The 23856-nt window shown below is 50.8% G+C and overlaps 2 protein-coding genes and 1 long non-coding RNA gene across 3 annotated transcripts in view; 2 read left to right on the top strand and 1 right to left on the bottom strand.

Moving 5' to 3' along the window:
- Window positions 1–1074, bottom strand: part of ATP6V0A1 (ATPase H+ transporting V0 subunit a1) — an 84728-nt gene extending 83654 nt beyond the window's left edge. Inside the window, exon 1 of the mRNA XM_027094315.1 lies at window positions 1056–1074. The gene's annotated coding sequence lies outside the window, so the exon portion shown is untranslated. The remainder of the gene's footprint in view (window positions 1–1055) is intronic.
- A 579-nt stretch (window positions 1075–1653) lies between these two features.
- CAVIN1 (caveolae associated protein 1) lies at window positions 1654–14769 on the top strand. Its single transcript, XM_027094322.1, has 2 exons — window positions 1654–2550; window positions 12319–14769. The coding sequence occupies exons 1-2, from the start codon at window positions 2080–2082 to the stop codon at window positions 13018–13020; spliced, it is 1173 nt and encodes a 390-aa protein (XP_026950123.1). The 5' UTR covers window positions 1654–2079; the 3' UTR covers window positions 13021–14769.
- Window positions 2557–9529, top strand: LOC113613538 (uncharacterized). The gene is made up of 2 exons (XR_003430288.1): window positions 2557–7505; window positions 7793–9529. It is a non-coding gene; the product is annotated as an uncharacterized LOC113613538 (long non-coding RNA).
- Window positions 14770–23856: the final 9087 nt, after the last annotated feature.

Here is a 23856-nt window from a genome sequence, read left to right as displayed (position 1 = left end):
TATATATATATATATATATATATATATATATATATATATATGGTGTGCAGAGACTTTCTATAGAAGATTCCACAAGAAAATATAACAACTGTTGTCTCCTTGGCCAGAAATTAGTTTGCTGCAGGCAGGGATAGAAAGAAAACTTCTTTTCACTATATTTCTTTGTGTGCTATTTGCAATTTGTACCTTACGTGTCACCTATGAAAATAATCTAATCAATTTTAAAAAGAACCTTATGAAGGTCCAGTAAGGTTCTCTACGGTCACTCTTCTTCCTCTCTAGAAGTCTTTTCAATCCTCAGTGGAAGGAACTTAAACTGCTAAAACACATTTTCTCTCAAATTCTAAAATAAATTGGCAATCTGTCAGTTCTAGTATATAAATACATGTGATTTCTATACCAGTTCATTCTATTTGAATCTCAGATACGAAAGCCACCTGTTTCTGTGGAAACAGCTATTGAAGTGTCAGGGGAAATATTTTGTTCAATAGCTGTTGGGACTATTCCGGATGATCCCACGCTATCCCAGGCAGTGAGCTCTTCAGCACCTTTCTGGGTTGGTGGCTTCTCTGACTGGATTAATAGGGCCCAGGGTCCCCACCAAGCAGTTTTTCACTCTGCCTAATGATGACGCATGCCAGACTAGAACTGACCTTTTGCCAAGACCATCATCTACCCAGCTGGGGAAACCCAAGGTTGGTTTCCTAACCAGGGAAAAGGTTTGCAGCTTTTCTGGGGGAAAGGGGGCTGGTGCTGCTTCAGGGAACTCACTGCTCCAGTGCTGTGGGAGAGAGCAAAATGGGGGAGAATTGGCACTCTCTCTCCCCCGGACTTCTGAGCTAAGGGCCTTTCTTGATCCTGCTCAGAACTGCCTGCTCCTCGGTACCCATCATGGTTGAAAATATGTTTGTAGTTAAGCCTTAGGCCGACAGGCTGGCGGCACATTCGGGTGAGCGTCTGCTCCTCCCTGACCCAGTGAAAGATACAGCCTGCTAAGGTGGAAAGTGCAAGAGAGGAGTCCTGACACCTGGTGTGAGTGCCAAGCCAACGCTAACCTGCTGGTAACCTCCTGGTAAGTCACTTGCCCTCCGTTTCTGGTCCGTCAAGTGAGCAGGTGGCCTTTGATATCTCAGATTGCTGAGTGCGAGTCTTTGGGCTCCAGAGAGATGGATGACTCCCAATCCTGCTCTCTGAGGTGAGTGTCAGCCAGGGCTCTGGGGCAGGCGGAAACACAGGGAAAGGTGATTTTTAGTGAGTAAAAAGCTTTAGTTTTTACTTTATTGCCCATCTTAATCTTCCTCTGTTAGAATAATTCTAAGAGGAACCTAGAGGAGCTTGGTGGCCCCTTACCACCGCTGTGACTCTAACTTAAGTTCTCCCTTCCCTTCCACAAACGACCCCCAACCTTTTAGAACAGTGGTGGGTAACTTTGTGGGATGGGTAGTTAGAGGCCCCTTCGAAAAGATTGTGGAAGCCATGGGTCCTTTCCCTCTCAAAAACTGGACACAGGCAAATACTACAATATTTTGCACGTAACTTCAGGATATCCTGTCCCACCTGACGACCTAATCTAGAACTTAAAAAGGGGGGAGGTGGGTTAGCCGGTGAGCGAAAAGAGCGAGAGGGAAAAGTAGAGCAACACTCTAGGACCTGTTTTCCTACCGCAGCTCACATTCCTCCGCCCCAGTCCCGCTCCCGCCGCCTCCGCTAACAGCGGAGGCCCTAGTCTCCCGCTCCAACTATTCCAACCATCCTGGGAAGGGTGGGGCGCTCGGCTCTTGGGTCCCCCTGGGTCGCCCCCCCTTCCCTAGCATCGGTCTCCCCTTCTGCCCCGGTCCCTCCCTTTCTGGGGCCGAGCCAACCAATGGGGGACGAGACTCCGGGATTTGGCCTGGGAGCCGGGCAACTCACCGATCCCCGCCCCACAGTTCTGGCCGCCATCCCGGTGCGCACGGACGCGGCTCGAATTTCCTCCGCTATCCGCTCTCTCGCTCTGCCCCCTCCCGCTCTTCCTCTTCTCCGGGTCTCCCGCTTCAGCTCCAGATCCACCCGGCCGGCCCCGCACGGCTCCGGGCAGCCATGGAGGACACCCAGCTCCACATCATCGAGCAGCCGCTTCCCGGGTACCCCGACGCCGGGGACCAGGGGTCCTCCACCATGGGGGCTCCGGCGGCGGAGGAGCCGTCGGGGGCCGGCTCTGAGGAGCTGATCAAATCCGACCAGGTGAACGGCGTGATGGTACTGAGCCTTCTGGACAAAATCATTGGCGCCGTCGACCAGATCCAGCTGACCCAAGCCCAGCTGGAGGAGCGGCAAGCGGAGATGGAGGGCGCCGTGCAGAGCATACAGGGGGAGTTAAGCAAGCTGGGCAAGGCACACGCTACCACCAGCAACACCGTGAGCAAGTTGCTAGAGAAGGTGCGCAAGGTCAGCGTCAACGTGAAGACCGTGCGCGGCAGCCTGGAACGCCAGGCCGGCCAGATCAAGAAGCTGGAGGTCAACGAGGCCGAGCTGCTGCGGCGCCGCAACTTTAAAGTCATGATCTACCAGGTGAGCTGGCGGGCGGACCCCACCCAGAGGCCCGCCGTCCCCCGCCCGGGGCTTGGGGTGGGGGGACCTACCCGAGGCGCGGCTCTCCCGCCAGCCTGGCCCGGCTCGGGGGACCCGCCCTCCTTCCAGCGAGCGTTCCTGGGGTGGAGTGGGATGGGCGGCGGGCTCCTGGAGCGCAGAGGGGCGCGCTCTGCATCCTGCGCTCCCTCACCCAGCCCCTCCCTCTGGTGTCAAACGCGTAGCGGAACCGAGTTAGGGGGCTGGACTCGGGGACACTGCCCCTCGCAGATCGCTCCCGACACGGCTCTGTCAAAAGTCTTCCTACTTGGAGGAAGTTTTGGGGAGAGCCGCGGTGCCTGGCGGCCGTTGGGGCCCCCTGTAAACGGACACTGGCGGCGCGGCCCGTGTTTGGGGCCTCCGGCGCTGCCCGCCCGATATAGCGGGTGATTCAGGGCTCAGGCACGCACCGCGGGGGCTGCGCCAGGCGAGGGACGCGACTGCCAGCACGCCCCCGCGGACCCCGCATCAGCCTAGGCCGCCCACGCCGCCCCCTCGCTGCGATCTGCTCCCGCCTCGCGGCACTTTCGGCCCTTGTGGACACCCTAGCCCGCGGCGTGCATGTACCCTCAGTCTGTTGGAAGCAGCCGGCGGGAGGGTGGCCCGCGGCCTGAGGAGTGCTAGAGGGTCTGGTGGAGGGGAGGGGACAGCTCCCCACACCCGGGGCCCCGCGATCTGGGCGCGGTGAGTCACCCCGCATGCCTGCGGGGGCGGCCGAGGAGCTGGAGGACAGGCGGCGGGAGGCTGGCGCGCCCCAGGCTCCGCCCAGACAGCTTGTTGCTTCCTTTGCACCTCTCCCCATTCCTCCCGCCTGGATGAAAATGGAGTTTTTGTATCCTAACCCCATGTAAACCTGGGAATCTCAGCATTGCTGTTCCTCTCCACTCTGCCTCTCCAATCCCATTAGGGGTGGGTCTGAGCCGAGCGCTCTGTGATCTTTGATGGCGTGGGAATGTGCCCAGCCTTGCCTCCCCTCTGCTTCCCGCGGGCCTGGTTGATGTTCCCACCCAAGGAGGTGAGATCGTGGGGGTGGAAGGGTTAGTCTATGTCCCCTCTTCCCCTTCCTGCCCCTACCGAAGGGAATGGAAAGAAAAGAAGGCCAGATTTCCCACATCCCCCCAGGGAGAGGACTTCTGTCAGGAAGCTGTGGTTTCACTGACTGCCCAGAGGCCCTGGTACGCTGGGTTCTGAGTGACCATCAGGGATGTGGTGAGGTCCTTGGCTTGGTCAGTGTGGTGGAGCTAAGAGAAATGCAGACTGGGACAAGTTTGGGGGCAGTAGACGTACGTGAGCTGACACTTATCTGAGGAGGTGGTGGTGGGACAGAGGCTGAAGTGGCGCTCCCCCAACCCACCAGCGCCCAGGGACTCCTCCTGAGAGGTACTTGGCCTTTACGCAGTTTGCTTCCCCCATGTAGCACTATCTGATAGAAAATATTTGCCCAGAATTGTTTCTACTTAATTTAACTGCTCCGAGGAAGTAGGATGGGGTGTGTGTGTGTGTGTGTGTGTGTGTGTGTGTGTGTGGTGTGTGACTTTTAAAGAGAACTGCCTAGTGCTGGGGTACATCAGAGCAAGGAGAACAGGGCAGGGGTGTGGGGCAGCAAGCCAGCTCTGTCTTTTCTCCAGAGCCTGGTGAGGTAGAGAGGAGCCATGTAGGGCTTGGATGGGTGACCCTTCTCACTTGAAATGTCCCACACCGCAGAACCTGGGAAAATTCTCAGCCTGGAGGTAAACCTCCTTATGTCAAAGATGGAGATTCTGAGAGGACAGGTATGGAGAGAGACTTCTGTGCAGAGGCCAATGGCGTGTCTCTGTTACTGCCTCTCGGCAGTTGGCACGGATTGTGTGTCTGTATATTGTGTATGTGCCGTGGGGAGGGGGTCTAATCACAGGGTGGCTTTGACTGCATCAAGGTCAGTGGGGGACAGAGAGTTGAGGGAGAAGGAATAGCTCAAGCTGGGGACCCTGAGCCCCCAAACCACAGGAGAAATAACTAATACCTAAAGTGGTCCCGACCCACAGAGGAGCTCAGAGGTAAGGAAAAGATTCCAGCAACAGGGAATCTTCCCTGAGTTGCAGAGCAGATGTTCCAGGTGGGGGCGAGGGGGTGGAGTACTCAGCTTCTGGAGGAAGTTGGAGGCTGCTCCTCCCTGAGATCTGCAGGCCTGGGAAGAGAATGAGGTAAAAATAGCTCTGGGCCTTGGCAGACCTAATAGGGAAGATTGGGGGCAGCAACATTTACGATAAACTCAGGCTGAGGGGGTAGGATGTTTGGGTGGCCAGGCAGAGAGATTTGGAAAAAGGCCTCCTGGGATGATGTGAGTTTTCCAGTGTGGGAGCAGGGGAAGTGGTATGGTATTCCCCACTGCAGATGTGGGAGGTGGTGATGTGGCAAGGAGGGGTAAGGTGGAGGGAGCATGAAAGGGTGGGAAGGCCTCAGCTGTGGGATCAAGCCACCTGGCCTCCCACACCTTCTTCCTGGGGAATAAAGGAGGGAATCCCTTGTGTGACCCCACCCAGATTCAGGGAACTGCTAGACATAATGATTTCACGGGTTATGTTTGCATTTGACACTTCCCTACACAGACACAGACACACACGAAATTCAGCCCTTCCCATCACAGGATATCAGGGCCCTCACCTTGAACCCACTTCTGAGTCATTACTGTCCTTCTTTGGCATTTCTCTTCCTGTCTCCCAAACAAAAACTAGCAGTTGGCATCCCATCCTGTCAGGTGACACCTCATTAGGCAACAGCTAGTGAATGAGAGAAGTGAATTCTACTAGTAGCTAGGGGTAGTGGACTGAGAACCGCTGGGAAGATCAGGCCGACTGTGGGCACCATGCAATAGGAGGAGCTGTGGTCATTAAGAAGCCAATTCTCCTAGACGACGACTAATTTGGATATTGTTAGAGTTCTTCTAGAATCCAGAAAGGGAGGCTAAACATTTTTGGAAGTAGTTTTGATGAGGCATGGGTCCTACCCATGGACCCATCAGACCTGCTCCAAGTGCTTGAGGACAGGACCAGGAAGCATTTAAGGGCTTAGGTGGCTCATGGGCATTAAAGGGGAGGATACCAGGACTGGAATGAGGGCCTGCTGGCTTCTCCTCCTCAAATCCTAACCCAACCTATAGCTCCTTCCTGGACTCAAAGCAAATCAGGGCTATCTGGTTCCAGAAGAACCCCACACTTTTGTCCAAAATTCTTCCCAACTTGGGGCTCTGGTCCCTCTCACCCCGTACCCCGGTGGCCTAATGGAGAGAGTGTTTACCATACCCTTCCTCCAAAGAGCTAGCTTTGGTTTGTTTTTCCTGGTCATTGGATCCAAAGCAGGGAGCATGGGAGCATATTCTTAGACGTATTCCTAAGACCAAAGGAAATCATATTCTTCTCTCTGATTTTTTTTTTTAAAGCAAATAAAGTCTGACTATTGTAAAGGTCAAAATCAAAAAGGGAGGAGATAGCACAGAGTGCGCAACTGATAGGGAAAGGGAATATTGTTGCTAGGCAACCAACTGCAGAGATGAGTGGTGGTTTGTGCTATTATTTTGAACCATACCATTGTGAATATTTCATCATTCTGTCACTGTAGACTTTTTGAGCTGGAAGATGCCTTGGAGATAATCAACTTCAGCTCTTTTATTTTGTAGTGGAGGAAGCTGAGGCCCAGAGAGGGGAAGTCACTTGCCTACTGTCATTCAAGTGATTGGGGGTCAAAGCTGGGGCAAGAGCCCAGGTGTACCCCTTCTTCTGCTACACTTTCTGCTCCAGGCCTCCCCCTTCTGTTCCCGGGCTGTGCAGAAGAAATCAGGGAGGAGGCTAGCCCTAAGCTAGTTCTGGCTCCTTCATTCTCTGAGGGAGATAGTTGCACAGTCCTGGTACCGGGGCTGCTGTGTGTGCGTGCGTGCGTGCGTGCACGCGCACGTGCAGTGTGAGCTGAGTGGCTACGGTTGGTGGTCATTAGCTGCTCAGCCTCATGGTGCTGAAGCAGAGGCAATGTGTGGTCACCAATGGCAGTGGAGGAGAGGGGTGCTGGGTATAAGGAGTGGAGCTCCCTGGCCAGCAGGGGTGTCCCCTGGCTAAGAGAGGACCACATTGGCTCCTTTCTCCTCAGCCTCCCTGCCACTCACGCCTTCTCCCTGTATCCTACAGGGAAGGTAGGCACCTGCTTCTTTGGGTATTTGTGGCTGCACGCCTTACTCAACACTGTTGTCGCTGGAGTCTGGTAGTGCCCCTAAATATCCCTCTCCCCTGACTTCTCCTGATTGTCCAAAGCAAGAGTGGCACCTCAGCCACTCAGGAGGGAGAGTTGGGAGCTGCTGCTGGGTGCCTCAGGACATAGGCCCACTGGTTGTAAAAATAGCTTGGTTTGGGGGGGTTTTTTTTGGCCGTACCGCGCAGCATGCAGGATCTTAATTCCCCAACCAGGGATCGAACCCATGCCCCCTGCAATGGAAGTGCAGAGCCCTAATCACTGGACTGCCAGGGAATTCCCCAAAATATCAATAGCTTTGTTTTTGATCCTGATTTCTCTGTGCATCTGGGTGTCTGATGGCCCATAAGTGGGTGGGGGGGATGGGTGGCAAGGGAGGCAGGAGGTGGGGATGTGGCCAAAGGGAAATAGCCAGGATGTCCCTCGTCCATGCCTCTCCCTCTCCTTATCCGGGGCGGCACCCGCGCCCACCCTGCCCTGGGGAATAACTGGGATCAGCAGCATCTGACTCAAGACAGTGAAGTTGTTTGCCTTCTCTTTTACTCCTTGGAGACTCCCCAGTTGGAGTCTAGCAAGTGGCCTCTTAGAAAACTCCTTCCCGGCCCCCAGCAGCTTCTTTCCCCCATCACTGCAACCTCCAACAGCATCATCCCACGACCACAGCAGGGTCGGGGTAGAAGGTAGGAGGCCAAGGATGGGACTGGGGAAGATTCTAGAGGGAGGCAGGGAGGTGGTTCTGATTAAACTGTGGTTATTAATTCATGGGCCTGGGTTTGTCCCTCCCCTTTCGGCCCTGGGGCCCTCTTGTTGAAGCATTTAAACTGTGGTGTCTTTCCATCCTAATCCTTGTGTGCTCCCCTCCCCTCTACTCACCAGCCCCAACTCTGCATGCCAACCAAGGCTTCCTTCCCCCAACTCTGTCCACACCCATCCCAAGCGCCACTTAAACCCCTTTTCCTCATCTTAGCCCAAGAAGAAGCTGAATGTACCCTCAGACCTGGCCACATCCAAGATCGTGCCTTTTGACCTTCTGCCTGAGACTGAGCCTTTTGACCTGAAGCCTGAGACAGTGCCTGAGCTCCCACCCTTTGACCAGACACCTAGGACCCTGCCCTATTACCCAGAGCCTGGGCCTCTGCCCACCCCAGAGGAGCCAACAGCCGGTGGGGGTACTTAGGGGCTCCTGGGTCACATGGGGCCGTGGGCATGGGGTGTCACACACCCAGTCCACCCCCAGCTCACTGCTTAGCAGTGGCCAGTCCAGGGTGGCTGGTCTCTTCCAAGCCACTGCCCCTTGTGACTGGGTGATGGGTATTGTGAAAACACTCTCTCATTATGGGGAGTTCAGGCAATGGGGTGGGAGGTGATGGGAAGGGCCGTCCCCTACGTCTTGGTTTCTGTCTTAACGGTCGATGCTACAGACACCACACCTGAGCTGCACCCACGGCTGCCTGCATGAGATAGCCTGCAACTGCCCACACTTCTGATGCCCCCTCCCCTCCCCTCCCCCTCTGCCTCCTCCTCAGGGACAGACCAGTTTGGCTCAAAGCCTCTTTGGAGAGGGCCCTCATGAAGCCCAGGCCTGGGGTCTGTTCTGTGCCCTCTCTAGCCGCTCTCTACAGTTCGGGAAAACACTGACGCTTATTTTTTTCCAGTTTTTTTTAGCAAGTGTTTTGCAAAGCGATCCCTTATGTTTGCCAGATCCTGCCTTGGGTGGGGCACCCAAAAGCTGCCAATCAGGAGGCCAGAAGGGGGCACATTTTCATTGGCTCTGGCCTCCCTATGGCACAGTGTTTCTCAACCTTTTTGTTTGTTTGTTTAATAGCATTCTCCTAAGGAGTCCTTTTAGACATTTTTTTCCCCTAATTGTCCTCTCCCCCATGAAATTTTTTTTTATTTGAATTTTCTTTTACTTTATTTATTTTATACAACAGGTTCTCATTACTTATCTATTTCCCATGAAATTTTAACACTACAGATATACTATATATCAGGACTCTTTGGAGCCCCACAAACTATTGCAATATCTAAGATTTGTGCCCTCCCCCGCAAAAACCAATTTCCACCCACTTGGGGGCAACATGCCCCCTGTTGAGAATCACGCTGTAGCAGAAAAGAAGGACCCTTCTGCCTGTAGTGTCTTTCACCCCCTTGTCCTGGCAACCTAAAGTGGAGGTCCTGAGTTTTTAAGACTGCCCTCTCTTTCACCTCTCCCCATCTGCACCCTCCTCTAACATGGTCTCTGAGCAGATCCAGATCCTGGGTCTCTGAATGACCTCTGCAATGTCTTCTCTGGCCATTCACAGGCAGTGGCTGGGTACAGAACTAAGTCAAGAGAGGCTCTACCCAGAGCCATATGACACCTGTCCCTTCTCCCTGACAAATGTGAAGTGCCTGGCCAAGGACCAGGCAAATAGTAGGTGCTCAATTAAATTATAATAATATAAAAATCTTCCTAAGTCAGAGGATCTTAAGTTCATATAGCAGGGTTAGGGAGTGGAGAGGAAGGGGCTGGAAGCCATCCTGGGGCTCCTCTAAAATTCATCCTGGACTGGCACTTTCCTGGGTTGGGGAGCTGTGTGTGCTTGGTGGGGGGCAGGGGAAGCTGTGCATGCTTTTGTTCAGACCTGGTCATTAAAGGTAACTCTGGAAACTAAGCCTGTTGGGACTGGTGGTTTTGTTTAATAAAAATGTAGAAACAGAACAAACAGAGCTCTCTCTCCTTGCCACCCTGAGGCCCCTCCTTTAGGTTAGGAGCTCTGCCAGGGAAGTAGGGGTGGCACAGGGGTGCCCAGCCTCTGTGCCCAGGGTTGGGGGAGGTGTTTTGGGATTGTGTTGCTGGTTGTTGTAGCAACAGGCCAACTGGGTGGGCCCAAGACAGCACTCCAAAGCTGTGAGTCATAGGGAAAACCTGGCTTGGAAACGGGGAGAAAAGACAAAATCCATTAATGGAGGCAAAAAGCTAAAGTCATGGTGGTATATCCTCTCCAGTGCCAATCCACTGGATATAATCCGGGACTTAGGTCAAACAGTTTCTTCCCCTATCCCCTGACCTTCCACCAAGAAGGCAGCTCCTCTGGTGTAAGCCATCACTCCGGAGGAAGCCTACAATGAATGGCTTCCAAGTACCTTTCTGGACTGGGGGGAGACAACCCCAGATCCAGGAATAAACCTCCCCTCACTGGGATTGCTCCCTGATGTTGTATTTGAGACCTTTCATCAGGCACTAGGAAGACACGATTGGCTACAAGAAGTCTGGAACTCTCTCCCCAGCCTTGTTCACGTTCAAACTCAGCTGGCAAAGACCTTTATCTAGGAAGCCAGAGGCCAGGAAAACCAGCCAGCTCAGCCTTTATGGGTTGGAGTGGAGCAGAGGGGAGAATCAGGGGTGCTGGTGTGGGGCAGGGAGACAATGTGGATCTGTTTTCCAGCAGCAGGGACTGTTTCCTGACTACTTCCCACCCATCAAGCTTAATCCTTCCCTTAATTCATCCACATAGTCTGAGCTTAGTGAAAGGAGGCATTCTCCTTCAAACGTCGGGGAGCGTGGGTGGGTTTTTAGAGTAGGAGGCTGTGAAGGAGAGATCAGAGCTGACATTTTTTGATACTAGGGCTGCCGGTAAATTCTGGGTGGAGATGGATGAAGAAGTAGCCGGGAGTTTAGATGATAGAGAGTCCTAACATGGTGTGTAAGAGAGAGCACTCGGGTAGCAGGCAGGGAGAAGTGATTGCAAAAGGGAGACCCAAAGGGTACAACTGGGAATCAGAGGGACTGCTAAGAGAGATTGGGACCCTCCTACACTCAGAGCAAGGAAAACACCCCTTCAATGCCTCCATGAGTGATAAGAAACAGAGGATGGACGGACTGCCACAGGATGCCCATGATAGTACCCAGCCAGCTGTGGCAGGTGGAGACTACAAGTCCCAGCATGCCCTGAGCCCCGGTCACCTTGCCTGCTGGGAGATGTAGTTGAGTAACGAGAGGTTGAGGTGGCTTGGTGCCCAGCAGAGCCGGTGCCCAGTTTGGGAGAAGAGGTAGAGCCAGCATTCCCTCTTTGTCCCTGCTAATAATATTGACAGGGAGGGAAGGAAGTTGGGAGGAGGTGTTCCTAGTTTTCAATGTAAACCAGGAAACTCTGTGGGGATGTGGATGGGAGGGAAGAGGAAAGAGGTTGGGGGCTGGGGAAGGAATTTCTGTAGCAGGTGGTACAGAGATACCAAGCAGTCAACGTATACGTGTATGTGCGTGCGTGTGTGTGTGTGTGTTCATGGGACGGGTCAGCTCGTGTTGCCTCATTTTTCTCAGATGGGGTTTTCTTACAATTCTGCGAAACAATCTTTAGAAAACCCTTTAGAAAAAGTACTGCCTATCATTCCTTTGTAGGAAGTCCCTAAAGAGAGTCTGGGCCAAAGAGGAGAGCCTGTTTACATTCTGGGTTATGTCCCCTTTTCCTGTCTGTGCTCAATCTCCCCTACCTTCTGGTGAGAGGTGATCCTGAGATTCTGAAATGTTGGTCCAGAGTCAGGATCTTGGAAAATCTTCCCGGAATGGAAAGCAGTGCTGGTGCTAGGTGTTCCCAGGGCAAGAGGGAAGAACTGGCTCTGAGCTCCAGGATCTCTTGCCCTCCTACTCCTGGTCCCTTGAGCTCCTGTTTGGGGGGAAAAAAGCAAGAATGGAAAAGCAATCTCTCCCTTCCATTCCAAGGCAGGGACGTCAGAACCAGAAGAAACGTCCAGGTTGGGAAGAAAACATGTCCTTGGCTCCCAGCCAGCTTCCTCCTCTTTCCTCAATTTCTTCATGAGGGTGGAGAATGTCCACTGGTGGAGCCAAACAGTATGAGGCGGGGGAGGGAGATAGGGCCACAGCTCTGTTTCCCTAATACTGGTTCTTCTGAAATGATACGAAGTCTGGGACACGCACTCCCTTTATGGTAAACTTGCCTTCAAGTTACCCTACTTGGGGACCGCCTGAGATTGACTGTGAGCTCGTCCCCCTACCCGCACCCCTCAACCTAAACCGACTCTGCCCTTTGGTTTTGGGCCTGGCTTGGGCAGTGTGGGGCTCAGTGCACCAGAGGGCGCTCTGCCCATTTCCAAAGTTAAGTTGTGGTCCCTGGGACGCAAAGGGTAAGGACTGGTTTAAAATGGGCAGTCGCAGGGCTCAAGGAGACGGTTGGAGGGCCGCAGAGATACTTAACTGAAGTGCGAAAACATAGGCCAGACTCCGATCCGAAGCTCGGTTCCCTCCTCGCCCTGTCTGTATAGTTACTATTCATTCAATACATATTTCTTGAGCGCCCACGAGGTGTCCAGCTCTGTGCCAGGCGCTGGGTATACAACGGCGAGCAAGTCCAGGCCGATTTCACGGGTACCACGCACTCCGCAGGATCACGGGTGCCACCGCCCAGCCCCGGGTTCGCCCGGCGTCCCCCCAAGTCCCCGCCCAGTTCTCCGGCTCTGCCCCCTCATCTGTTCGCTCTGATCTCCCTTTAGGATGAAGTGAAACTGCCGGCCAAAGTGAGCATCGGCAAGTCGCTGAAAGAGTCGGAGGCGCTGCCCGAGAAGGAAGGCGACGAGCTGGCCGAGGGCGAGCGGCCCGAGGACGACGCGGCGGTGCTCGAGCTGTCGTCGGACGAGGCGGTGGAGGTGGAGGAGGTCATCGAGGAGTCGCGCGCCGAGCGCATCAAGCGCAGCGGCCTGCGGCGCGTGGACGACTTCAAGAAGGCCTTCTCCAAGGAGAAGATGGAGAAGACCAAGGTGCGCACCCGCGAGAACCTGGAGAGGACCCGCCTCAAGACCAAGGAGAACCTGGAGAAGACGCGGCACACTCTGGAGAAGCGCATGAACAAGCTGGGCACGCGCCTCGTCCCCGCCGAACGGCGGGAGAAGCTCAAGACCTCGCGAGACAAGCTGCGGAAGTCCTTCACGCCCGATCACGTGGTCTACGCGCGCTCGAAGACGGCGGTCTACAGGGTGCCGCCATTTACCTTCCACGTCAAGAAGATCCGCGAGGGCGAGGTAGAGGTGCTGAAGGCCACCGAGATGGTGGAGGTAGGCGCCGACGAAGAGGAGGGCGGCGCGGAGCGCGGCGAGGCGGCCGACCTGCTGCGCGGGAGCAGCCCCGACGTGCACACGCTGCTGGAGATCACCGAGGAGTCGGACGCCGTGCTGGTGGACAAGAGCGACAGCGACTGAGCGGGGCGCGGGGCTGTGCCCGGGAGGCCGCGCCGCCCCGCCTCTCCCCGCCCCCGCCCCGATTCCTTTCTCTCTCCGAACTTTCTCTTTCGCATTCTCTCTCTGCCCCAAACGGGCTGGGATATTTCTAAATTGAGAACACCTCCCCTCAAGTAGCACCCCTCCGAGTCTTACGGCTGTTAAGACGGGAGGGGGAGGCAGCCTGCCCCATGGACAGCCCCAGTTTAGGCTTATGCTGGGTGGAAATGCAGAGGGCGGTCGTCCTGGGGATCCAAGTCGGGGATTCTAGAGGAACTTGCTGTCGTTTCCATGATTGGGTCCCCCTTGGGCAGGCTGCCTTCCCCGCACTTCTCCGTAACACTCACACCCAGCTGCTGTCATTCCTGCTCACTGAGCTCTTCTTTCTCATCCTGATCCCTGGCGGCTTCAAAGCCTAAATTACCGTGAAAGGGAAGAGTGAATCTTGAAGAGGCCCCTTGCTCACATGGGAGACCCCATACTGGAAGGATGTGAAAGCAGCTTTGGGGAGCATCTGGGGCAGTGTCGGGGGAGAGAGGGCAGAGTGAGCCGTGACCCTGGATGAGGGTCTAGCACAGGCTGTATCTGCAAAAGGTGCCAATAAGGAAGGCTGGAGCCAGGCAGAGCCCTTGGGGAGCGGGGGCGGGGGGCATTTACTGTTTATGCATCTGCACCCAGGAGCACATGGCTATGGCTTTGAAAGAGAACAGGAAATAGTAGAAGGTGGAAATGGGTGAAAAGAGAATGTCCATTAGCAGCGTGAGAAACACAGCACAAGAATCCTATTTTACTGGGGTTCTCCGAGGACAGCAGGACCATTTTCAGGATAAGAAGGGAGGGCAATGTGAGAAATCCGCAATCCAAAGAAGAGAGAGGTAAGCCCCACCCCATGCCTCCACTGGGTATGGTGCTCCAGGGGCAGCCCGTTTCTCAAAGCCTAGAAAATTAGGGTCCCAGAAGAGGGCAGCACCAGGCTGCGGAGAGCTGCTAGGTAGGAGGGAGACGGATGGGGAAAAGAACGAGGTGCTAAAGGCCAGGCCACCAAGCTGAGAGCTGGAGGGGAGGGGAGGAGAGTATAGAATTCCTGTGTGTAGAGCAGCCCAGACTTGGCCCACTCCTGGCAGTTTCTTCTCAAGATCCTTCCCTAGGGCTAGTTATAATAAAGCTGCAGAACTTGCCAGGATTTCCTTGTGGGTTCCTCTCCTGACTCTTTGGGTTGAGAGGGGTGCTGCTTCCAGTCCAAAAGCCTGATTTCTGATCAGGTTCTCCTCAGGACACTTTAGTCCCCCTGTTCCTCCCCAGTAACGGTGGCTTGTCAGAAGCAAGGACAGACCCCCCTCACCCCCAAGTCACAGTCGGAAGAGGAGGGCTGAAGCCTCCCTCGTTCGCCCCCTACCTCCTGTGCTTTATCTTCTCTGCTCTGCATTATAGAATTGCAGCGAATTGTTTTTAAGGGGTGGAGGGAGGGAGCCTGGGGACACATCTTTTTTACAATACAAAGCTTTGCTTTTTTTTTTTTTTTTTTCCTGTTGGTTCCCTTCTTTCTTCTGGATGGTTGGAGACACATTGGCTGAGGGAGGATGGGGATTGTGGGACGAGGTCCCTTGGTGCTGATGGGCTGAAGGGGCCTGAGTTGTGGGCAGATAGAGTTTCCTGTGGGCTCTGGGGAGCCTCTCGTGTTGCTGTGTCCTGGTGAGCAGCCCGACCAATAAACCTGCTTTTCTAAAAGGATCTGTGTTGGATTGTATTCTCCGAAGGCAGTCACATAGGATGAGTTCCAGGAGGACAGGAGGGAACCAGGGAGGGAAAGAGAGAGAGAGAGGACCTTGGGTTTAAACGGGCCTCACTTACCTGGGTGGGGAGTGGGGGTGGGGTATTGTTATCATCCCCATTTAGAAATGGAAAAACACACACACACACAGTGACTGGTCTAAGGCCACGTAGCTGGTAAGTTGTGAAGCTGGGATTCTAAGTCAGGCAGCCTGGCTCTAGTCTGTGTAACTGTGTCTGTAATCTTGTACTGTCTAGATCCGCTTCTCGCTGTCAGAGCTTTAGTCCTCCAGACCCACCCAGTTAACTCTACTCAGCCTGAGCTTCCCTCAGATTCACGCTGCCAAATCAGACCTAGAGGAGGCAGTCTAGGGGAGAGGAAAAGTCAGAGGCCCTGACCCAGAGGCCTGAATGTCATAGAGAAGGGATTCCAGTGCATGGTATAGATGCCAGTCATAACCACACAGCATATTTAATTCTCCCCACAGCCCTGGGATGGGCACCACTTTTTTTTTTTTTAAAGATTTATTTTATTATTTATTTTTGGCTGTGTTGGGTCTTAGTTGCGGCACACAGGATCTTTGTCGAGGCATGCAGGATCTTTTTCGTTGTGGCGCACGGGCTCGTTGTTGTGGTGTGTGGGCTTCTCTCTAGTTGTGGCGTGCGGGTTTTTTGTCTTCTCTAGTTGTAGCGTGTAGGCTCCAGGGCGCGTGGGCTCAGTAGTTGTGGCGTGCGAGCTTAGTTGCCCTGCGACATGTGGGATCTTAATTCCCTGAGCAGCGATCAAAGCTGCGTCGCCTGCATTGTAAGGCGGATTCTTTACCACTGGACCACCCCAGAAGTCCCTGGGCACCTCTTTCATTGTCTGTACAGCCTGTCTTCCCCATGAGCAGCCTGCCCTACCTGCCCACAAGTTATGGATTTCCTAGAGCAATGGACACAAATCATCATGTGGGTTCTGCCAGCATCAGAATCACCTGGGGGAGTGGTGTCCCTAATAAAAACAATGTCATTTCTGGGGCTGTATCCCCGCCTCCTGCTGCTACCTCAAACAAGCTGAGTCCTTCCTCAGGGGCCATACGTTTCCTTTGGACTCCCCTGCCTCCGCCCCCAGCAGCAGGCACAGCAGTCTCGAGTTCTAAATCCCCCAGAAAGAGTCGGCTTTCCTCCAAAAAACATGGCCACTAACACAACATCGTAAAGCAGCTATACTCTGATAAAAATTAATTTAAAAAAAGAAATGAAATTATACTATACTCTGATAAAAATTAATTAAAGAAATGAAAATTGAGGCTGAAAATTCAGAGCCTGGGAGCCAGGAAAGCCAGGAGAAACCCACTAAGGATCCTCCTTCCTCTGGGATGTAGAGGTGCAGCTGTGAGAAGCAGGGAATGACGTCAGCACCCCAGCAGCGGAGAGATAAGCCTGAGGGAAACGAGGAAGGGCCCTGGGATAGCAAGCCGTTGTTTACTTCTCTTACCCACAGCAACAAGGTTCCTGGCCCCTCCCGCTTTGTTTCTACAAGCTACCCCCCTCACTGGTCCACCACACTTTCAATACCAGCCAAGTTACTTTGCTGTAACTTCCCTACGCAGTTCTATGTCACAGCGTGGGGCCGCAGCCCCAGAAGCTCTCCCCACATCAGAAATTATTCCTTTTCTTCTCTTGCGACTGAAGGGAGTTAGGAGGCTTTAAAGAAACAGCTGCCCACCGATGAACGTTACAAGGTCGCACTCCCACGAAGCATCTTTTTTACCAACCGGTCATGAGCTTGCCCATCCATCATTAACACTATTTCCATGGGTTAGAATCAGACAATAAACTAGGGGTATTTTCTCTCAAAGGATCCCATCAAATGTTACCTGTGTTGACAAAAAAAAAAAAAAAAAAAAAAAGCACAACCTAAAAGTTGAGTTATGTTTTATTCAGCAGACATGAGGGCTTCAAGCCTGGGACACAGCATCTCAGATAACACTGAGAGACTGTTCCGAAGAGGCGAGAGGGAGAGCCAAGATATATAGGAGTTTTGCAAAAAGGCCAGGTAGTTGGAACATCAAAAGATTATTGTTAATTAAAGAAATCCAGGCATCTCAAGTTAATGAAATTAGAGCTGTTTTGCCTATGGGAAGATGCAAAATCTGGGCTCATTAAAATCATTCCTTTGATATGCACCTCAGCTATTGGGGCCAGTATCCTGAGTTTTCTCATCCTGAGTCTCCTCAGGGTGCACCATTGGGGGTGGCTGCAGCAGTTGACTGCAGGATGGCGGGCATTCTTTGTTTCTATCCTGAGTTCCCTCAGGGCTCACTGTTGGAGCAGTTGTAATATGGTGGCTTGATGGCTGCAACATCCTTTGTTTACTGATAATGGCAGGCAGCGTTCTTAGGTCACACCTGGGATCTAAGGACGTTCCTCTGCAGCCTCAGATTGAGTTATCAGGTCTCTAAATGGTGCCTCCAAAGTCCTTATCCCTAAGAGGTAATTTTCCATTGGGGTCAGGAGAAGACAGCTGCAGCCAATCTTGGACTGGTCCAGACCTCATTTGCTCTCACCTGGAGTATTTGAAATGACTTTAGATGCTCTTTCCAATCCATTCCCCACATTACTGCTAGTTAGAGATGGAGATAGAGATAGATACAGATATAAATATAGACATAGATATTTATATAGATTTTTTAAAATGAAAACATACTTTACGGTTTAAATGTCTTCCTTTGACCAAAGGGTTAAACTCCTTGGCATGGCTCACAGGATCCCTTGAGAGTTTGGTCCCTGCCTTACTGTTTGTTCTTCAATATACTCTTTAGGAGTCTGCTGGTCAGAAACGGACCACAGGGACTTACTTCCCTGGCCCTCCAGTGGTTAGGACTCCACACTTTCACTGCCAAGGGCCTGGGTTCAATCCCTGGTTGGGGAACTAAGATCCCATAAGCCGCGTGGCACGGGCAAAAAAAAAGAAAAAGAAAAGAAGGAAATGGACCACACGCTTTGAGGCCCGTGGGCCTTGGCTCAGGTTGTTACCGCTCTCTGGAATGGCCTCCCTCTTTCCATGTCCCTGCGTAAACCAACCTCTTCCCCAGCTCCACCCAAGCCAAACTCCACCCAAGCCAAACTCCACCAAGCTCCACCGTTCCCTTCTCAGGGCTTCCATAGAACTCTATGTCAATAAACATTTGTGGAATGAATTATAAGACTTTATTGCAAGTGTCATAAACTCACCTCAAACTGGCTTCAGCAGAAAAAACAAAATGAAACAAAACAAACAGTACATATGGTCACCTTATTTTTTTAATTTTTTTGCGGTACGCGGGTCTCTCACTGTTGCGGCTTCTCCCGTTGCAAAGCACAGGCTCCGGACGCGCAGGTTCAGTGGCCATGGCTCACGGGCCCAGCCGCTCCATGGCATGTGGGATCTTCCCGGACCAGGGCACGAACCCGCGTCCCCTACATTGGCAGGCGGACTCTCAACCACTGCGCCACCAGGGAAGCCCTGGTCACCTTATTTTTGATAAAGGAGGCAAGAATATACAATGGAGAAAAGATAGCCTCTTCAATAAGTGGTGCTGGGAAAATCGGACAGCTACATGTAAGAGAATGAAATTAGAACACTCCCTAACACCATACACAAAAATAAACTCAAAATGGATTAAAGACCTAAATGTAAGGCCAGACACTATAAAACTCTTAGAGGAAAACATAAGCAGAACACTCTATGACATAAATCACAGCAAGATCCTTTTTGACCCACCTCTTAGAGAAATGGAAATAAAAACAAAAATAAACAAATGGGACCTAATGAAACTTAAAAGCTTTTGCACAGCAAAGGAAAACATAAACAAGACAAAAATACAACCCTCAGAATGGGAGAAAATATTTGCAAATGAAGCAACTGACAATGGATTAATCTCCAAAATTTACATACAGCTCAATATCAAAAAAACAAACCCAATCCAAAAATGGGCAGAAGACCTAAATAGACATTTCTCCAAAGAAGATATACACATTGCCAACAAACACATGAAAGGACGCTCAACATCACTAATCATTAGAGAAATGCAAATCAAAACTACAATGAGGTATCACCCCACACCAGTCAGAATGGCCATCGTCAAAAAATTTACAAACAATGCTGGAGAGGGTGTGGAGAAAAGAGAACCCTCTTGCACTGTTGGTGGGAATGTAAATTGATACAGCCACTATGGAGAACAGTATGGAGGTTCAAAAAACTAAAAATAGAATTACCATATGACCCAGCAAGCCCACTACTGGGCATATACCCTGAGAAAACCATAATTCATAAAGAGTTATGTACCACAATGCTCATTGCAGCTCTATTTACAATAGCCAGGACATGGAAGCAACCTAAGTGTCCATCAACAGATGAATAGATAAAGAATACGTGGCACATATATACAATGGAATATTACTCAGCTGTGAAAAGAAACAAAATTGAGTTATTTGTAGTGAGGTGGATGGACCTAGAGTCTGTCATACAGAGTGAAGGAAGTCGGAAAGAGAAAAACAAATACCGTATGCTAACACATATATATGGAATCTAAAAAGAAAAAATGGTTCTGAAGAACCTAGGGGCAGGAAAGGAATAAAGACGCAGATGTAGAGAATGGGCTTGAGGACACGGGGACGGGGAAGGGTAAGCTGGGACGAAGTGAGAGAGTGGCATGGACATATATACACTACCAAATGTAAAATAGATAGCTAGTGGGAAGCAGCCACATAGCACAGGGAGATCAGCTCTGTGCTTTGTGACCACCTAGAGGGGTGGGATAGGGAGGGTGGGAGGGAGACGCAAGAGGGAGGGGATATGGGAATATATGTATATGTATAGGTGATTCACTTTGTTATGAATCAGAAACTAACATATCATTGTAAAGCAGTTATACTCCAATAAAGATGTTAAAACAAAACAAACAAACATACAAACAAACCAAAGTGGAAAACAAGCATAGAGGGAATTAATGTAATTGAAAAAGTTCCCAGTGATAGGTCCAGGGGTGTCTGGTTGCAAGTTCTGATGTAATGTCTTTAGGAATTTCTCTCTCTTCCTGCCTCCTCTTCTCTGCTGTGGTTGTTTCATTAACAGTCAGATTTTCCACATGTGTTGGCAAAGATGACCATCCATAGCTGCAGGCTTATGGCTTAACAGCTCAACAACCTCAGTTAAGAGGATTTCTTTCCAAATCTTTCCAGAATCTCAGATATGGCCCTGATAGGTCACATATTCAAATCACTGTGCCTCCTGACCAAATCTAGGTCATGTACCATTTCTAGAACCCACTTGCAAGGTGGAACTGAGAGTGGAGGAAGGCTCATTTCCCAAAGGAAAATTGGGTTGCTGTCAGAGGAAGGAGAGAGGCCAAGGGGCCAACAAAGCGACAGGTGTTCTTTCCCGATGATCTGTTTGTGATGTTGTGCTAGGAGCTGAGAGACTACAAAGACGACATATCTAGCTCTTGATCTGAAACAGTTTGTAATTAGTGGGAGAGGCAGATATTCAAAATAACTCCAAGTGATGACTGTAAGAGAGGTAAAACAAAATGCAACATCAATACATCGAAGACAGATTCATCCGCTTGGGGCACATGGGGAAACTTAAGGAGAAAGGGGGCTTTTGAGTTACAATCCTTAACACAGGGTAAGATTTCAAATACTTGTTGCTGAAGGGCAGAGACCATATTTTACTTGATTTTTGTGTCACCAGAGCCTAACAGTGTCTCGTATACGATTGCACTGGTTAATGTTATTTGGTTGAAAGCATAAGAAAAGAACATTGGCCAAAAGAGCAAAAAGGACCTTATATGGGAAGGCTGCCAACCAACCCATGGACTCCAAGGCTGGGAAGAGTAGGAATCAGGGGATCTCCAGGGACTTCTGAGAGGGAGTTGATGGATGGCCCTCTTGAAAGTGCTGACATTAATGCAACTCAGCTCTAAGGGCTCCCAGGCTCTGTGTCTCTCAGTTTCAAATTCCAAATTCCTGGCATAGAGAATCTGATTAAACCAGTAAACATGTGTTCACCCCGGATTTAATAATCTATGGCCAGGAGGACAGGACCATGGAATACAGACATGGCTGAAGGGACCCATTCCAGCATATGATTGGGGAGTGAAGGGGGCAATTCCCAGGAAAGGAGGACTTATTGTGAGCCAGGCAGGACCTAAGAAGTATCTATTGACATAGCAGATACTCAATACATGTTAATTAAATATAAGTAGTGATGTGGGACAGAGAAAGTCCTCCAAGCAAAGGGAACAGTGTGTGGAAAGGCAAAGAGGCAGGAACGCTGAAGGCATGATTGAGGAATGGTTAAGAGAATTATGGAATGTTAGACCAAAAATGGTTTTGTTTTATTTTTAATTTATTTTTTGGCTGTGTGGCTTGCGGGATCTTAACTCCCTGACCAGGGATCGAACCCAGGCACTCGGCAGTGAAAGCATGGAGCCCTAACCATTGGACAGCCAGGGAATTCCCCAAAGGTCTTGTTTTATAGATAAGAAAAAGTAGGAGTTGTTTTACAGAGGAAGTTGCTGTGGACCTGAGAAAGTAGTTTATCTGTACCTTATAAGACTCAGCATAAAAGAGTTATCAGAAGAGGGGTGGTCTTTGAAGTGCTAGGAATAAATGAGTTTGCCAAGGGAGAGAGGGGGTTAGGGAGAGAAGAGGATGGATTTTACTTTATTTATTTATCTTTGTTTTTAAAATATTTTTGAGGATGGATTTTAGAATTAAAGCAGGAGCGCCCACCTTTAGAGGATGGAGCGGGCTGGGGGAACAGCAAAGTAGACTGTGGGATGGTTGGAGAGGGAGAAGGACATCTTACTGGGTGCAGGGCACTTTCATAAACATGATCTCACGTAATTCAGATGTGTATTGGATGTCCCTCTGCTTGGAAAACCCCTGCCCCCTCCCTCCAGGGCTTCGTCTCTGCTGGGTGACCAGGTCCCCTGCCCCTGTCCATAGCTGCTTTGTAAAGGATGCCTGTCTGGGCCAATGTAATCTTCTCTGCCAGCAGTTTAGAATTTTGAGCCTACATTTACCAGGAAATTGGATATTTAATCTCAGTCAGATGAATCAAATGAAAAAGAATGCTTGAAGTGGTAGCATAAAAACACAAGTGATTAAAAACATTTGGAACCTTTGCTTAACCTTCAAAGGCATTTGTTGCCATAGTTAGAGACTGAACATTTCAGTAGGAGCCTCAAGCCAAGTCAGGACAAGGGAAGGGCAGAGTTTAGTGGGACTTCCACTAACTCCTTCTGGTGAGGTTCCTGGAATTGTCCTTTATAAGGTGTGGTTGTTCAAGTCTTTATTGGAATTTGAGAGAGATCTCAGATTCTTTCCAATAAGTTTCTCCCACACTGCCCTTGTTTTTTTAGTGTTTTTTTTTTTTTGCATAAGATAATCATAGCTAACACTGTACTGAACGCTTTGCAGGTTACCTCCTTTAATCTTCACGACAACCTATGAGGTAGGTGCTCTCATAGTCTCTGTTCTGTCGATGAGGAAACTGAGGCTCAGAGAGGTTAAGCAACTGGCCCAGGGTCACACTGCTGTGTAGGTGGACTGCCTGAGCAGTGGATGCTGCCATGACCTGGCTCTTATTTGTCATGTTGCACACTTAATTTGAGAGTATCATCCAATCAAGAACGCTTTAATGCACACTTACCAAGGTCAGAATTAGGTTCTCGATTTGAAGATGAGGGTGCTGATTGCCCAGGGTTGCACTATCTATTCTGTGTCAGAGCCAGGATTCAAACTCTGTGTGTCTCACTTCAGCTTCCATCAGCTTTCTAGTTAATGCAATTGCTTCTTTTAACCATTGTGATGGTTGAGGGAGGAAAGAATGTCTAGGAGGGAGGAAGGGGGATGATCGGCAGTACCAGATTCTACAGCAAAGTTAGATAAAATGAATGACCGAGAAGAAGACATCAGCTTTGGTGAGGAGGAGGTCCCTAGTGGCCTTTAAGAGCCCTGTCGTATGGAGAGGAGAGGGCAGAAGCCACCTTGGTGCAGCAAGTGAGGGTGAGGACATGGGGGCCATAATGGGAAAGAAGGAGCATCTTCAGAGACAGAGAGAGGGAATAAGTGGAAAAGGTCCGGAGGGAGAGGAGAACGGATAAAGCTCAGAGGGGGAGGGGTGGGACCAAGAGGACTTCCATTTAGTCCATGTGTTTATTGAGTACCTACTATGTGCCCTGCACTGGAGAGATAAGGGAGCAGTAAACAGTCAAGGTCCATCTTCCTGGAACTGACAGTATAATGAGGAAGACAGATAAGAAACTGTTAACAGGGACTTCCCTGGTGGTGCAGTGGTTAAGTTTCCATGCTCTCAATGCAGGCAGCCCAGGTTCAATCCCTGGTCCAGGAACTAGATCCCACATGCATGCTGCAACTAAGAGTTCACGAGCTGCAGCTAAGGAGCCAGTGAGCCACAACCAAGGAGCCTGCCTGCCACAACTAAGACCCAATGCAACCAAATAAATAAATAAATAATTTTAAAAAAGGAAACTGTAAACAGATAAATAAAATGAGAATTATGATAAGAGTTCCGCAAGAAACAGCACATAGAGATAGAGACTGAAGTTCCTAGGAGTAACCTTAGGTGGAGGTAGTTAGACAAGGTCTCTCCGAGCAGGTGAGACCAGAAGAGTGAGAAGGAACTAGCCATGCCAGAGCTAGAGAAGGAACAAGAAGGGCATGTGCAAAGGCCCTGAGGTGGAAATGGACTGGCTGGAATTTAGTAAGCAGGAGGGAGTTTGGTGGGATAGGCGGGGCCTTGAAAGGGATGAGAAAGGAGAACTCCTTTTTCGTAAGCCCCATGGAAATGACATGGTAAGAATGATGTTTTAAGCAGCATAGGAAAAGCGCTTAGCCTTGAAAAATAGTGAGTAGGGAAGACTATTCTTTAGACAAGAGAGAACAGAGCTGCTTGCATGATGATGCCTGAGAAGTGTTTTTGCAGACAGAAAGTAGGAGTCCAAGGAATTCATGTTGCACAGACCTGCTCTTCCCTGTGATTTTAGTGAGGGT

Source organism: Aethalodelphis obliquidens, unplaced genomic scaffold (genome assembly GCF_003676395.1).
Source record: "Aethalodelphis obliquidens isolate GAN/ISIS:26980383/991018 unplaced genomic scaffold, ASM367639v1 scaffold89, whole genome shotgun sequence".
Classification (NCBI taxonomy): domain Eukaryota; kingdom Metazoa; phylum Chordata; class Mammalia; order Artiodactyla; family Delphinidae; genus Aethalodelphis; species Aethalodelphis obliquidens.
Note: the sequence above shows the minus strand (reverse complement) of the source record. Positions and strands in the feature narration are given on the sequence as shown.

What these genes read in the sequence shown, in the direction of transcription:
- CAVIN1 (XM_027094322.1), top strand. Translation starts at nt 2,080, where the DNA reads ATGGAGGACACCCAGCTCCACATCATCGAGCAGCCGCTTCCCGGGTAC. An exon ending in TTAAAGTCATGATCTACCAG is followed by an intron (nt 2,551 to 12,318) that starts GTGAGCTGGCGG and finishes ATCTCCCTTTAG; the next exon opens with GATGAAGTGAAACTGCCGGC.